This window comes from Leptonychotes weddellii, chromosome 3, assembly GCF_054177405.1.
Source record: "Leptonychotes weddellii isolate Sample4059 chromosome 3, ASM5417740v2, whole genome shotgun sequence".
In the NCBI taxonomy this organism is placed as follows: domain Eukaryota; kingdom Metazoa; phylum Chordata; class Mammalia; order Carnivora; family Phocidae; genus Leptonychotes; species Leptonychotes weddellii.
Window position 1 is genome coordinate 3,245,997 of NC_138371.1, and position 15,172 is coordinate 3,261,168.

The following is a 15,172-nucleotide window of genomic DNA, read 5'->3' on the forward strand; positions in this document are numbered from 1 at the left end:
GAGACCACAATCTGGGCACTATTGGTTCTCATTGGTGCTGGGTTGTAATTACTCTAGGCCTTTTTAGTTGGACAGAGCCAGGAACTATTTATTATTTAGAAAGAAAAATAAATCATTTAAGGTTTTTTTTTTTTTTTTGAAGATTTTATTTATTTGAGAGAGAGAGAATGAGAGAGCACATGAGACGGGGGAGGGTCAGAGGGAGAAGCAGACTCCCCGCTGAGCAGGGAGCCCGATGCGGGACTCGATCCCAGGACTCCAGGATCATGACCTGAGCCGAAGGCAGACGCTTAACCAACTGAGCCACCCAGGCGCTCAATCATTTAAGGTTTCTATGTGATATTTAAGATTACTAGGTTCTAACAAGATTACCTCATTTCTAAACTGTTTTATCCTAAAATATACTTTTAATAATAGTGATGGTATCAAGGTAGTTTTTTGAAATTAGCCATGAAACCATATTCAGTAGGCTGAGATCTTTGTGTCCTCAGTATATATCCCAGTGACAATGCAGAATCAAAATACTGTGATCGAGTCACTTGAAATAATTCCTGTTTCACTGTGTGAAGTTCACTGACCTCCTCCTCTTTCCCTGTAGAGAATCATTTTTACTAGCTTTTGGCTGATCCTTCGACTGTTTTTCTGAAATACCAGCATGTACAGCTGCACGTGTACCCATATAGCCTTTCTCACCCTCGAAGCAACAGTCTAACCTTCTACTTCGTCTGGTTTCACCTCATTCCGTCCAGAGACCTTCTCTCTCGTACTCACGCCTCCAGGGCTGCACGGCACTGCACACCATTTAGTCACCTCGTCCCCAGTTAATGAACATTCGGACTGATTCCAACCTACTAAAAATCAGGCCCATGGATACAATTTGTACTTAATACCTGGAAGTTCAACAACTGGCATCATCACTTTCTAGCTACTGATCCTCTTGCTTCTTGAATTTCCATTTCCTCAACTGTAAAACAAGGGAGTTTTAACAACATGACTTATACATCGGAGTTTAATAAAATGTTAATTTAAAAGGTATTTCCATAAATGTTAACAGTAACTGAAAAATGTGTTTAAAATGAGTGAAAACATGAATCATGTAATCACCACTATATACGTCATTTCTATTTAATTAGGAAATTCATATCTTGAGAGACAGTGACAAACTAGAATGTATCCACAGAAAGACCAGGAGAGTGAAATGTCTAGAAACTCTCTCAGATGAAACAGTTGATGCAATTAAATATTTATTGAACAAATGCAGAATAAATGAAGCAGGGGGGCTTCTAACCTGAAGATACAATAAACACCTCCAAATATTTAGAGGGCATCACACAAAAACTGAAAGACTTGTTCAGTGTTTCTCCAAAAGGCAGACCTTGAACCAAAGGATAAATATAAGCAACCAGTAAGTTGCAGTATAGTTGTACAAAGTGGATCACTTATCTTAATAGCTTCTTTACTGATAGAATGCATTCCACCCTAAGTTTCCCTTCTTCCGAAAGGAACATTACATCTAATACTTCTCCTGAAGGTCTTAAATAGTTGCATTTTCATGGCAAGCCCTCCACTGCCAGCAATGGATGTACTCACACTATCAGGAAAAAATCTGAAGTTCACAAACTGGTTTACTGAGGAAATGGTCTTTGGTTCCTCAGCTGCATTTCAGCATTCTGTAGGAGTGATGTTCAGGAGGTGAGGAGAAAGGAGAGCATATTCTCTGAAGGGGGTGCATCAGAAGCCCCAGCAGCTCAGATACTGGCTCTGGGGACGGTCCTCCTCAAACCCCAAATGAATCGTTCTAAGTATCAACAATCGGTGCAGATGGGAGTGTGCTGGGCGCTGGGGCAGGGACAAACAGCTGACAGCCACTGACCTCCATGAAGCAGGAGAGCTGTACTAGGAAATATAAACTGCATAATACTGACGGGCTCCATCCAAATTGTCAAATATTACAAAATGAGAATTGTTTCAACAACTATTCAGCATAATGTTTAAGGACAAAATATATATAATATACTTTATATATGTATTTTATCACATACTCAGTAAGGAATGCTGAGGTGCTTTATCCATCCAATAAATTGAAAATAAAAATTTTACATTTCTCTATCTGTCAGTATACAGGATTCTGAAGGTGGATCTTGGACTCAGAATGATACATCAGTTTTCGAGGAAAGCCACATAATCGGTCAGTCTGGCTAACTGCTGTTCATTGGGGATCGGGGGCACTGGGGCAGGCTCTGCGTGTGAAATACAGAGAGAGACTAAGGTTAGATCCCCGTGTAACGGCGCGTGGGCCCTGCCACCCACACCCTCCAATGCCTGTTAATTGAACAATAAGGAAACTTTCTTATTGATTTTGGACATTTTTGAAAAACAAGCAAAGAAGTCTCAACTTTGATGAGTAGTTTTCCTAAACTGGGAGTAAAGGCATGTCTGGCTTTGCTGAAGTTTCCAAGTTAACATGAAACAACCCTCTTAGGAGAGCACAGCTCTTGTTGGAAGGACACCTACCCATGTGACACAGAATTCAATGAAGAATTACCCAGTATTGACCGTGTGCCAGGCACTGCTCTATTAAACTGTCAGTGAACAAAAAAAGCCCCGCAAAGAACCCCATCATCCAGGAATTCAGTTCTAGCTTTTAAGTTTGCACGTCCGCCTAGGGATGCCATCTGAGTAAATGCTGGTGAGCAGCTCTATCACGGCTTCCCTACACAACACCAATGCGGCTCTGTGGCCGGGCCAGAAGGTGCCCCGGCGTCAAGGTAAGCTCCAGAGGGGAACCCACACGTTCTCTCTTGTAACCAAATATGTTATCATAAACAGCAAGTATAGAATTTAACCTCTTCGTTTAGAAGGTTAGAGCTAAGAAAAAAAGAGACACACGACAAAAGAGAAATAAAGAATAATGAAACAAGTTTTAAATGAGCATATAAAAATACATACCTGATAAAGGAATAAACCGGTTAAAGGACACATCCAGGGCCCCTGCAACTAAGTAAAATTAACAGCACAATTTATAGGAGTCATCATAAAGAACTTTCACACAGAACATGTCGTTTTTAACACAATGGCATTTATGACCATTTGCTACTTCTCAAACAGAGTTAACAATTATGCTCTGTATGATTACATGAGTCTTCTCACCACAGCAGTTTTCTCTCAGCAGCTAGACTTGCTGGGACCATGTCTAACCACTTCCTGTACCTTCACAGGGTAGAGCCCATTGAAATTTGAGTAATTCTTTACTGTGGCACCAACAATGTCTAAACAACAGGAATTCAGGGCAGGTGGAAGGAACTTTGGGTTGAAGGAGGAGGGCTCACAGATGTGGGCATTAAGCTCAGCTCCAAGGACCTGGCAGAAAAGGACATTCCTGCCAAGCAGGAGGAGAGGCCTCCAAGCAGGAATGAGCACGGCTCACTGCAGAAGGCATACCAAGGGACTGGGAATTCAGACGGACACAACGAGGGCAGGTCAAATAATTTAAGCCAAAACACTTAATTTTGTGCATGTTAAAGCCACTGAAATCTTATTTCAGAGAAGAGTGTACATGTCTGTAGTACAAGGAGAAAAGGGGTGTATCTGAATAAGATATATTTTTCTAAAAGGCAACAGTTTAGATATTATGGATAAACATGCTTAGAAATGGCCCCAATAAATAAAAGAATGGGAGACTAATACTTAGTAAAAATTAAGATGTAATAAGGATTATGAAAAACCCATAAAAAATAGGTTTTTATACAAGGATGATGAAAAACCCATATAAAGGAAAAACCATAATAAGGATTATGAAAAACCCATATAAAATAGTTTTCTATACAAGAAATACATTTTTAAAAATTAAGGTAAAACTAGGTAATCTTTAAAATCCTTTCTACCGTGTCTATCATTCCACATCTATATTTAACCTGAGTTACTTTCAATTTGCTAGTACAGAAGAACCTTATTATCAAATGACTCAAATGCATGCCTCAGAACCTGACGTGGTCTTAGGTCAGTGCTGCATACGTGGATGAAGAGCTCCACCTACCTGGCTTTTTGGGCATAACCATTCTTGTGGTGGAGTCCGCTTGCCATCCTTGTTCTAATATACCTAAAAAATGTGTATTTAACACACAAATGAGAAATAACCAAAAAAACTCCTATAATTTTCATCTACGAGATCCACAGTCTATCAATGATACTACTTGTATGGAAGATCTGACAAGTGCAGGTTACCCTACAATGTGTCTTTTTTTCTAGAAAAGTAGATTATAGACAGCTTTCTCAGGTGAACTTACTTTTGAAACATTTCTGAAACGTGGATCAAAGCCATTTTACTGTGTCAGGCCGAGAGAATCCCTAGCAGATGAGCGGTCTTCTGTAAAGTGCGCATTACAGTACTAATCTGGTCAGTGTAACTAAGACAACACTGTGTCCTGAGGAGGACGCACATGAAACCACCTGCAGCTGCTCCATCAGTAGTGACAAAGCGAGTCCGATGACAAGAACCACAGCTCACACAGAGATTCCTGGCCGGCAGGCACCGTTCCACAGGAATCACTCAGGTCATCATCGCACTACTCGAAGAAGGACACAGGACCATCACCTAACTGATGTGGAGAACGGAGTCTGGAGAACTCCAGGGATGTGTCCCAGATCACGCAGTTAGCATGGGGGGAGCGTACAGGAGTCCCACCCAGCAGTCAGTTAAGAGTACGGCTTGGGGGGATGTTATTTATTATGTAATGAACTATGGATCAACTTCAAGACGAATCGAAACAAATGTTTGTGAGTAAGCAACAGTACTGATTTACTCCAGGAACTCTCACTGACCTGCCTGCTATGCATCTAAAATTGTGGTAGGCTTTGGAAACTGAGGAACAAGATGTGGTCTTTACAGAGTTCCCATTTTAGTCAGAGAATCAAAAATGTCAACCATGGTAAGACAAAGACAATGCTATGGGCACAGACAATGTTCTATAGCAATTTACCGAGGGGAGGAGCTAGTCTGGGCATCACCTGAGAAATGAAAATGCGAAAGCACAGCTGGAGAGCAGTGGGTGAGAGGAGTTACTGGTGAGAAATATGGAGGGAAAAAAAATGGGCTGAAAAGGGACGTGGGAGGAGACTGCCTTTACCAAGTACGGGTGAAATGAGGATTTCTACATGTGAATCATGAGGTCAATTAAGATTTTCTTAAGAAAATACATTTATCAACATGCTGATTTTCAGAGGAAAAGAAGTAATTTAAAGAAGTTACAAAGTTTAGGCTCCGAATCATGAATATAATACTACTCGCCTGGCATACTTACAAAAGCAACTAATTTGTACATCCTTTACTTTCTTGTATCTGGTATTTCCCACCACTTATATATAAGACCGGGAGTAATCGAGCTGCATGGAGTTGTCTCAAATGCCTTACTCCGCCCCCTCGTTGTCCCTTTCAGTAACTCTGTTCCCACCACATCCCTCCCTGCCCCACCCACTCCCAGTCAACAGTGGCTCTGAGTCCCCTTCCTGGGCATCATCTTGGGAGGGCACCCCACCATTTCACAGGCCCACTGTTAACTTAAGTCTTCATCAAAGTTCTTGGGAATAAAAGTAGAAAATACTCAGGGATCAGGCCCTGGGAACCATGATAAAAAATGACTACAGGAACATCAAAGAGGTTCCAATAAGGAAAGAGCCAGAATGATCGCATACAACAAGGGCACACCACACAGACATAGCTGAATGGTAACTTCATCAAAATGGCAAAGTACTCCTTTGCAAAGCTCGTGTTCTAGGATATCATTAACTGCCTCTGGTAAAAAGTGCTTTAAAAGTACATAAGAACCTGAAATTTCTTATCCACACCCAGAAATCCAAAAAGTTTTTCCTGAACTCATTTGGTGGCAAAAGCGATTGTGAGGCCCTGTTAGGTCTGGATACGGTATCTCCTCGCACCACTGAGCGGGACACTCACACCAGCCGCCTCAGCACCACTGCTGGGCCTGCCGACAGCCTGCTTCTGGGCCTGGCCCTGCCGGGGGTGGGGGGAGGGGGCTGGGGGTTGGAGGCAGTGGGGGTCGGGGGGGATGCCACACAGGTTTCCCTTTCCAGGGAACGAACACCGCCTGAATTCCAAAACCAACCTGCTCCAACAAGTCACACTTCCCCATAAACAGCGAGCTCAAATACCTTTCACGGCCTCTTCCACGGGGAGCCCGACAAAGGCAGCGAAGTCGTCTGCAATGATGGAGGTGTAGGCTTGAGAGACCAGGGCAAAGGCCCTTCTCCTCGTTGCATCTGTGGGGGGAATGGACGGGTGGCAGACAGTGAACCAAGAGCTGGCGTTTTTAACACATAATTCAGTTATGTGATTGGCCTTGTCCACATTTTATAAGCGAGACTAGCTCGACCCAAAGGTCTCTATGCTTACAGATGCAGACACACGTGCCTGGCATGAAAGAGGTGCTCAGATATTGCCGAATAAACAATCAATTCCTTGTACTTCCTCTCAGACAGCCAATCTCCCTTGGAGGACAATGAAATTTACAAAGAAGGAAAAAAGTTAATACACATTAAGACCAAAATCTAAGAAAATTTCATTTAAATATATTTATGCACTTGGTATATAATTTTCCTTAAATTTCTTTTTTAATCCCACTTACAAACACTGGACTGAATGGAGCAGAAATTATCTACTTCGGTAATTAGTTGTCCTTTCTGAGGAGGGTCTCTGATCTAGAATCACACCTAGGAACTGCAGAACAAGCTCTGTAACTAGAGCACTCTTCTGTTAACAAGAAAACCATAAGCCCCAAATGCCGAGTCAGCAAACTGGGACTTCATACCGAACACAGTTTCAACCTCCCCTAGAAACACAGTCGTAAGAGGTCAGTTGGGAATTTCCCGAGCCTGTGGAACAGGTGATCTGTCACAGAGGCCCCCCCTCCATCCCCCAAAAGGAGAAGACTCCCCACTCTACCCTTAAGGGAAGGTGACCTGGCCTGGAACATTGCTTTTCTTTCGCTAGTAACGTCCCTGCCCCAAGTTCCTTCCCATGAAAACCCGCCATTATGCACAGCTCCTCAGAGCTCCCCTCTACTTGCTGGATGGTATGCTGCCCAATTCATGGACTGCTTAATAAAGCCAATTAGATCTCCAAGTTTACCCAGTTGAATTTTTGTTAACACTAACTTTTGAGTCTGCTCTAAACTATTGACTTTATTTGGGTTCAAATCCTAAGGTCAAATCCTGAATGACTAAACCTAATTGGGGGGTGGGGCTGCAAACAATTCCAGCAACAAAACCTCCCTAGAGATGACATGTGGGATTTCCCCAGGCTTACATTCCCACACTGACTATTCCAGAAATGAGGCAGAGACCAAAAGTCAATGGTAGGAACTGAGGTCCAGCTAGCCTGTCTTCCTGCCCACTGCTCTTCCAGGAACATAAGGACTCCTCCATCTGGCTGTCAGCATGCTTAAAAATATTCTGGATTTTACTTTCCACAATTAATAGGCCAGTATATATGTGCAGTATAGTCCCATACTGAAAATCCTCTCTCCATTCCTGGGACATTGCCTGACAACTGCACCAAGTTCCTCAGGCACCCTTTGCTCCCAGTTAGGCCCCCGGCTCTCAGAAAGTCTCACACCTTCTCATCTCCAGGCTTTGGGTTTACGCTGTTGTGTGATGTCTGCTCTCTACGACTCCTAGGTCAGTTTACAAACTCCTGCGGCACTGAAGTTCACTGCCATCTCTGTCCTTCTCTAAATTCACAGCATTGTTCATACTACCTGTTTAGCAAACATGCTTCCACCACCTACAACACACTGCCCCACCCCTCCCCACTCCCATCACCTCAATGATCCCTAAACTTCTCTATGGGGGGAGGGCTGTCTTTATATCTTTATACCGCCCCCCCGCCAAAGAGCCCAGCCTCTCTAACGAAGTATGTGCTGAAGACGTGCTTGTTGACGATATCACCAGGACGAAGCCTTTGGCTTTGTTCCCTCATATTTCTTAAAGATCGTGGACGTTCCATTGCGTTTCTTCACTGCTCACTGAGGCTGATGTCCTCGCCAGCTTCTGCTCAGCCGGTACTGCCCCTCCTTGCATGCCTTCAGTCAACTCCTTCCTTCTTCCTACCGACCACTCAGCACATGACCTCACGCTGGACTTGAAAACATCTTAGCGTAAGGGAACTTTCCCTTACTGAAGGTCATGGGCACTCAGTGAAAAAGAACCAAGAGCAACAATGGAAAAGGGAAATCCAAGTGAGCGCCAACAACCATACCCACTTGGAAAGCCTACCATATTTTAAAAATATTAACCTGAGTTCAAGCACTCTGGTCAGATCTTTAGAATTGAGAGGAGATGGGGAGTAGAACAAGAGACACAAAGAGGCAGGCCTGGCACACGGCAGAGAAGCAAGCACACGGGGAGACGGAAGCTGGTGGGCAGAGGAAGCAAAAATACAGGCTTGGGGTGTTCCACAGGGTCAGTGAGAGGCTACACAACTGGGGCTGCTTGTAACCACTCAGAGACACTCTAGTCACTGTGCGACCCTTAAGATCTGTGAAATGTGTCACCTCCTGAGGGCATGCATTAGAATGACAAGCTGGAAAGGGGAATCCACTGAGCCGGCACCTAACATCTGTGGTGGTTCACCTGGGGACAAAGTCCTGGGGAGACCCGAAAAGAATGCTCCCTCTGTTGTGTAAAAAATAGCTCAGCATGCTTATTATATACCAGCAACTGCCAGGTGCTAGTGCTGCAGACAGAGGGCAGATGAGCCGGCCGTCCCGCGCTTCCTAACCCACCTCTGCCCTTCTGTTCCAGGCAGTCCGGGCACCACCACCCATGCCACCTGCGTGCTCCCGCCTGGGGAGTGGGTCCACGGGTCACGGGAACGTACTTCCTCTGCGCCCTCCCTGCCTTGCTCAAGCTGCTCCTCAGCTCCTGGGGGCAGCCCCTTTCTGTGACCTCAGCAGTGTGGGTCCCTCGCCTCCTCCCTTTGGGCCTAGAGTAAAAATGGCTACTGTCCACACCCGGCCCCTGGGTGCTTTGTCAGTCCCTGCTGGCTGCCTTTAGACACCGCTCTTTCACTAGCCTCTCTTCACTGAAGCCACTTTCAATTTTCTGGTAGGACTGTGACTAATTCAGAACAGAAAAGGAAAAAACCTGAGAATGTGAGTGTTCTTAAAACAATCTAGGAAACCGAAAATTTGTAATACATTAAAAAGCAAAACGTCAAATTTAGCAGTAATTCAAATGTGTTATAAGACTTCCTTCACCAGGCTTCATCTTATGGAGGAAAATACGGTACCATTCGTGAATCTGGGGATTTGTAAAATTCTCAGGTATATTCACAGATATTGCAAGTGAACAGATGAGTGCTTATATGTATTAATTAATTAAGCATATGTAAGTGCTTATACATATTAATTCATTTCTAACCACCCAAGGAAAATACTACTTCTGATCGCACTTTATAAATGAGAAAAGTACAGAAGGGTCACTCAAGTGGCAGAACCAGGATGTGAACTCCAGAAGTATGGCTCCAGAGTCCAAACTCTCCCACATTGTGCTCCACAGCCTCCCAGGGGCCCGCAGCACTGACTTCAAAGAAGTACTGCATCTAACGGGGCTGGAGGCAGAGGCGGTCCTGGGAGAAACACCGCTGCACCCACTGAAGGTACACAGGGAATATCTGCTGCGTGGGTCAGGAGATCTGAGCCCTAGTCCTGCCAATGACGCTGCTGTAGGCCGCTGGGAAATGGCCCGCAGACTGTGCCCTCATGCTACAATCCTAAGACTGAACCAGATACTACAAAAATCCACCACCACACTCTTTTCTCCTCTGGACTTATGTGAAGAGGTGAAGGCGGTTTCCTGTGGGAAAATCCCAAACTGCCCCTACTGTACCTGAGCAACTTTATACCACACTCCTCCCTTCCCACCCACCAGATGGCCCTGCACTCCTGCTCACTTCCTTCATATTTAAAGTAAGTGCCTCCTGTTTTGTCCCTTACATTGTTCTGTTTTATGCTGCCAGAGCTTTACCATCACAAGAAAAATGAGGTACATCTGAGAAGCAACCTTCACCTTCCACTCCCCTGAAAAGAGGATATCCCTTGCCGGAATAATGAGTGGTTATTCAAACATTCCTGCCCACTGACTCCTCCAGAGCAGGAAGGCAGACAGTCAAGGCAGGTATTAACAGCAGCAACGAGGTAACAATAAGAAATAAGGATTGAACAACATGAAAAGAGATTACTATATGAATTTATAAAAGAGTGAACCAGCAAATGTCAGGGGCAGGAAAACAGAGAGAGAGAGAGGCAGGGTCCAGTTTCATCGTGGGATCAGTGCTATGTCACACAGGCTTGTGATCTTTCAGAGCAATGAAAAAACATCTGAGCATCTGTGTACTGAACTGACTAGTTACAAATCCAGAAGCTGGAGACAACCCCTATCAAAGCCCGAGGTCAACAGACTCCAAAGCACAGTCTCTACTTTCAAATACATGGGGTTTACAATCTTAACCACCCCATACCTTGAGCTTATTACAGTATCACAAGATTTCGTTTTAGTAGCAAAAAAATCCTTTTACTGACGAGCAATTTCAGTCTGGAACTAAGAGACAGTGAGCCCCTTAGCTACCGATATGACCTCAGGCAAGACGAAATGAAGAAGTATGGTTACAGCAAATCCTCACATGTAATATGAAGAAGCATGATTATAGCAAATCCTTACAAAAGAATTTTGAAAGCTGCCCTATTCACCTAGCAGAAAATATCTATTTTTTAAAACACATCACTGACTTACTTCAATATCGCAGCACTTAGAGAACAGGTCTAATTTAATTCTTAACCACGAAGAAACACTACCTCTAAGTGCTTCCATGATTGGCTGGACCGTCTCAGACCACTGGTGTGCGTTGATGGTCGTATAGATCCCAGGGAAATCTCTCTGCCAGATTCTTTGTCCTACTGACCAAATTCCCCCAAGTTCAGAATTTGCCTGCAATAAATATCACTGCCTTTGAGGATAGTCGCTCCGCAGATTTACCAACAACTGTATCTTAAAACATAATTCAACATTTCTCTTAAGACGTATAATTACTTCTTCAGCCCAGTCACTATCAAAAAGGTTTTTAGATGCTGTGGACAGTAATGCAAAATTTATTTGTATGGTTTATATACATTTTTATTATAACAGAAAATTAAAGCATAAAACAGTTGTCCAAAAATATTTCAGAATTAAGTCTGGAAATTAATTTTCTTAAACACTGCTTTTTCAGAATGTTGTATTTGTATTTCATCTGTACATATATGTGATCAACGTTATGTAGAATATTCATATATATGTGCATGTAAAATACATACACATATTTCTTGGGCAAAAGTAATAGCAAAATGACTAATAATAAAGATTGTCAATCTAAGATGTCATACACTGTAGCCTCTCCCAGGAAAGAATTCCCGCTAACATCACTGAAACGATGAGTGTAATTTACAGTTCTTTATTTTAAGTCAATGAAGCTGGAGGAACATTCCAATCTTACTTAATCGAATGTCTGGAGAAGAAAGAATAAAAATACTAAAATGAATTGCTGCTGAATATCAATAATGAACAGAAGAATTCAAGTGAATTCTTGGTAATATTTGGTGAATGTTTAAAAAATTCACTTCGCATTTATGCTAGAAACAGGGAATCCCATGAAATTAAAAATATATTTCATTCTACTTTGGAAGAAACTTTTAAGACATTACTTCATCTAATCTCCCATCCAAACTAAGAAATCTAAAATCCTAATTAGCAAAAATAATCTTAATACTGTGAAAATCATTTTTAGGATATTCTTGGAAATAATATCAATTTCAAAGTAAATACCATTACTGCATAAATTAGTTAAAAAAGCAAAAACACCATAAACCAAACCTTTATTAAAAGGTCTCAGTTGGTTGCCAGGCAAAGCGACACTTAAAAGAAGCGTCTTAACAAACATGATCAGTAGAAGCTGAGCACAGATTTCTATACCATCCAAGGGAAATTAAATTTCTGATTAGGGGAATTTGTAGATCTGTTCTTAAACTTTAATACCAGTTTAGTAACTATTTCTGTGAACTACAGGGGAAAGAAAACAGAAACTTTAAAAACTTTAGAAGGTTGCCATTTAAATGAATGCTGTTACTACATTCAAGTAGTAGGATACATTGAAGAATACTTACAGATTTTATAGCAGGTGGTATCCGTTTCCAAAGATATCTTGCATTATTCCTAATTTACATCCCCCCAAGAAAGAATAAGCAATTAAAAAAAAAATCATCTCAGTAAATGTTTAAAATTCTAGATCTCACTGCAAACACACAGAAGTATATTTAAAATACTCTGTATTTTATAGAGTGAAATTTAGTTTTTTTTTTTTAAAGATTTTATTTATTTATTTGACACAGAGAGAGAAAGCACAAGTAGGCAGAGAGGCAGGCAGAGAGAGAGGGAGAAGCAGGCTCTCCACTGAGCAGGGAGCCGGACGTGGGGCTCGATCCCAGGACCCTGGGATCATGACCTGAGCCGAAGGCAGCCGCTTAACCGACTGAGCCACCCAGGCGCCCCGAAATTTAGTTTTATATGAATTTGTCCATGGGAAGTAAAGTAGCTTTCCAGATAAAAAAAACATAAAGTACTTTCACCAAAGTAATATTTTGCCATTTTTAGTGGATTTTTAATTAACGATCTAGATCTTAAATTAAGGCAACGGTACACTAAAAACACAAACACTTAAGTAGGTAATTTATTCATATATAAACAAATTTCTATTCAAGGCTCTGGAATTCCCTGACAATGAGTGCAGAGTCACCAAAACTTCAAGGCAGTTTTTAAGAGTTTGAAAACTTGAACTACAACAAACATACGATGAGAGGATTACAAAAATGAAACCGACAGCTCTGATGATAATATGTCTAACAGAAATCGCAGGTTAGTTTTTTTAAAAGGTATGAAACAAAAAGGTTGAATAGAATTTGCCAACAACATTTAACAGTAATCATTGACGATTCATAGCACAAGGGACTCCTGTACGCTTATGCTTTCTGACTTTTCGTCAATGAACACGAATTAGGAATAACTAAAAAACAACACCTTTCAAAAAATCTCATAGGTGTTGTTACTTAAATTTCTCTTAACTTTCTCAATCCTCCCTTTCAGTTTCTCTTGATCTACTGATTACATATGAAATTAAGTATACAGAGGTCATACGAAGTTTTCTAAAGACAAAAAAGGTCAACAGAATTAAAGGAATTTATTGACACTGTAGTTTCGCATAACAAATTAGAATGTGTTTTTAGAGAATATATGTAAAACAAGTGTATCTTAAAACAACTCAGCCTAATCACAGTTTGAGTCACGATTCAATATATGAAACAGGTATGTTAAGTATTACAATAGAAGATAAAGCTCCTTGCACCTTCTTATGTTTTAATGATCTCTCTTCAATGCAAGAGTAATTTCTGTACAATCCTGACGAAGCTGCTGCTCTTGGCTTTAGGTAGAAGGTACTTACATGTCATTGTGAAGCAGATATAAAGCTAACAGCTGACCATACACTGGGGGAGTAGCAATTCCTCCAGGAGCCTGTAAGGCCAAAAACGAGAAACCTTATTTATATTTACACTTAAAAAAAAAAAGAAGATTTTATTAACACTAATCTAAAAAATAAGCCTATTTTATAATACTTAGTACTACAGATGTAGAAAGAGCTCAGAGAAGTACCAAACACTAAAAATCACAGTGTTAAGTTTAGATCTGCCATCAGCTGTGATTTTCTCTCTCTCCAAAGCTCTGTGTCTTTATATGCGCGAGAATATTTAAACGGGATTCCTTTCCCAGTTCTCAAATTCTTAAACGGTCTTACTATTAAAAGAAACAAACATTTCCAACAGATTCCTAAAGCACTATGATTCTGCCCATTCTTATCAAGTATGTTGAATAGCTAAGTAATGAGTGATGAATAGGAAAAAACAAAAAAAACAAAATACAGCCGAGTGCTACAAAGACATTTCTCTCTTCATTCAAATTTGATTCATTCAAAAAAGATCTATTAAGTGTTTATTAGTGAGCTGCTGCTTCTGGCTGTTGTCTCCTTTGGTTAATTAACTTTTTATACCAATGTTATACATGGTTTTCCAGTGCCTTTCTAAGGAAAAAAAACCCTCAATTAACTTTAACAGCTGCATGATACAACTTTCACCAGTCTTGTAATACAAGACCGAACGGTAAGCTTAGGTGGTGACATTATGAGACTAAGGACTTTCTTAGTTGAAAAAAGGTTACTCCTTCTTTAGTCTGTGTGTATGCCTGCACAAACGCCTTTAATAAAATCCACATTCTCCCGCCTTCCACCATACGGGGAGGAAAGATGCCCAGTCTAATTAACACAAGAAACATATTGGAGGATGTCAGGAGCAAAGATGCCCCGGGTTTTCGCACTGACTAGCTGAAAATAAACAACAAAAAGCTCCCAGCGAGCTTGGGGAGACGGGGTCCAGACCCGTAGCCTTCGGAGCGGACCCCGGCGTCCCGAGCTCCCCAAGCCCAGTTCCCGCGCCCGCCGCGAGCCCCGCGGGCCCTGTTACCCCGGAAACCGGCACCGCCCCGGGACCGCAGAAGACCCCGCGGTTTCTCCCAGCGCGACGCGAACGGCTACCTCGAGCTCCTGGTTCTCGCACTGATCCAGCAACTTTTTGAAACTAAAGGCACTTTCCGCCATCACCGCCACTGGCATCTTCCCGGCCGGTCCCGCCGCGGCAACCCCACGAAAGCAGACCCACACTGTCCCTCGGGCCGTCGCGCCCGCAATGACGTACAAGGCCGCCGTCGCCGCGGAGCGCCCCGGCGCAGCTGTGCCGTTGATTCCGGCGCATAGTCGGACGCCACTACCCTCGGGGAAGGGTCGCTGCCGCTCTGGCCGGCGCTCTCGGTGCTCTGGAGGACTCGCCCGGCCTCGCGGGAAGCGGCTTCCGGAGCGCGAGGCCAGAACTGTGAAGGGAGGGGTGTGCGCGGATTCCAGGACAGCTCGCCGTCTCCGCTTTGCGGCCTGATACGCATGCGCACTTCGAGGAGCAAGCTTTTCCTGCTGGTCACAGGGATGCTCGCGGGCTTGGCTTGCGCCCCTCCTACACTCCCAGACTCA

General features: G+C 42.8%; 1 protein-coding gene across 1 annotated transcript; it reads right to left on the reverse strand.

Annotated features, from left to right (window-relative positions):
• Positions 1-1,231: 1,231 nt before the first annotated feature.
• COPS8 (COP9 signalosome subunit 8) lies at positions 1,232-14,850 on the reverse strand. The gene is made up of 8 exons (XM_081813338.1): positions 14,687-14,850; positions 13,544-13,614; positions 12,213-12,261; positions 10,869-11,001; positions 6,169-6,276; positions 4,037-4,099; positions 2,950-2,997; positions 1,232-2,240 (listed from the first exon to the last, which is right to left on the reverse strand). Exons 1-8 carry the CDS (start codon positions 14,762-14,764, stop codon positions 2,161-2,163), a joined length of 630 nt encoding a protein of 209 aa, XP_081669464.1. The 5' UTR covers positions 14,765-14,850; the 3' UTR covers positions 1,232-2,160.
• Positions 14,851-15,172: the final 322 nt, after the last annotated feature.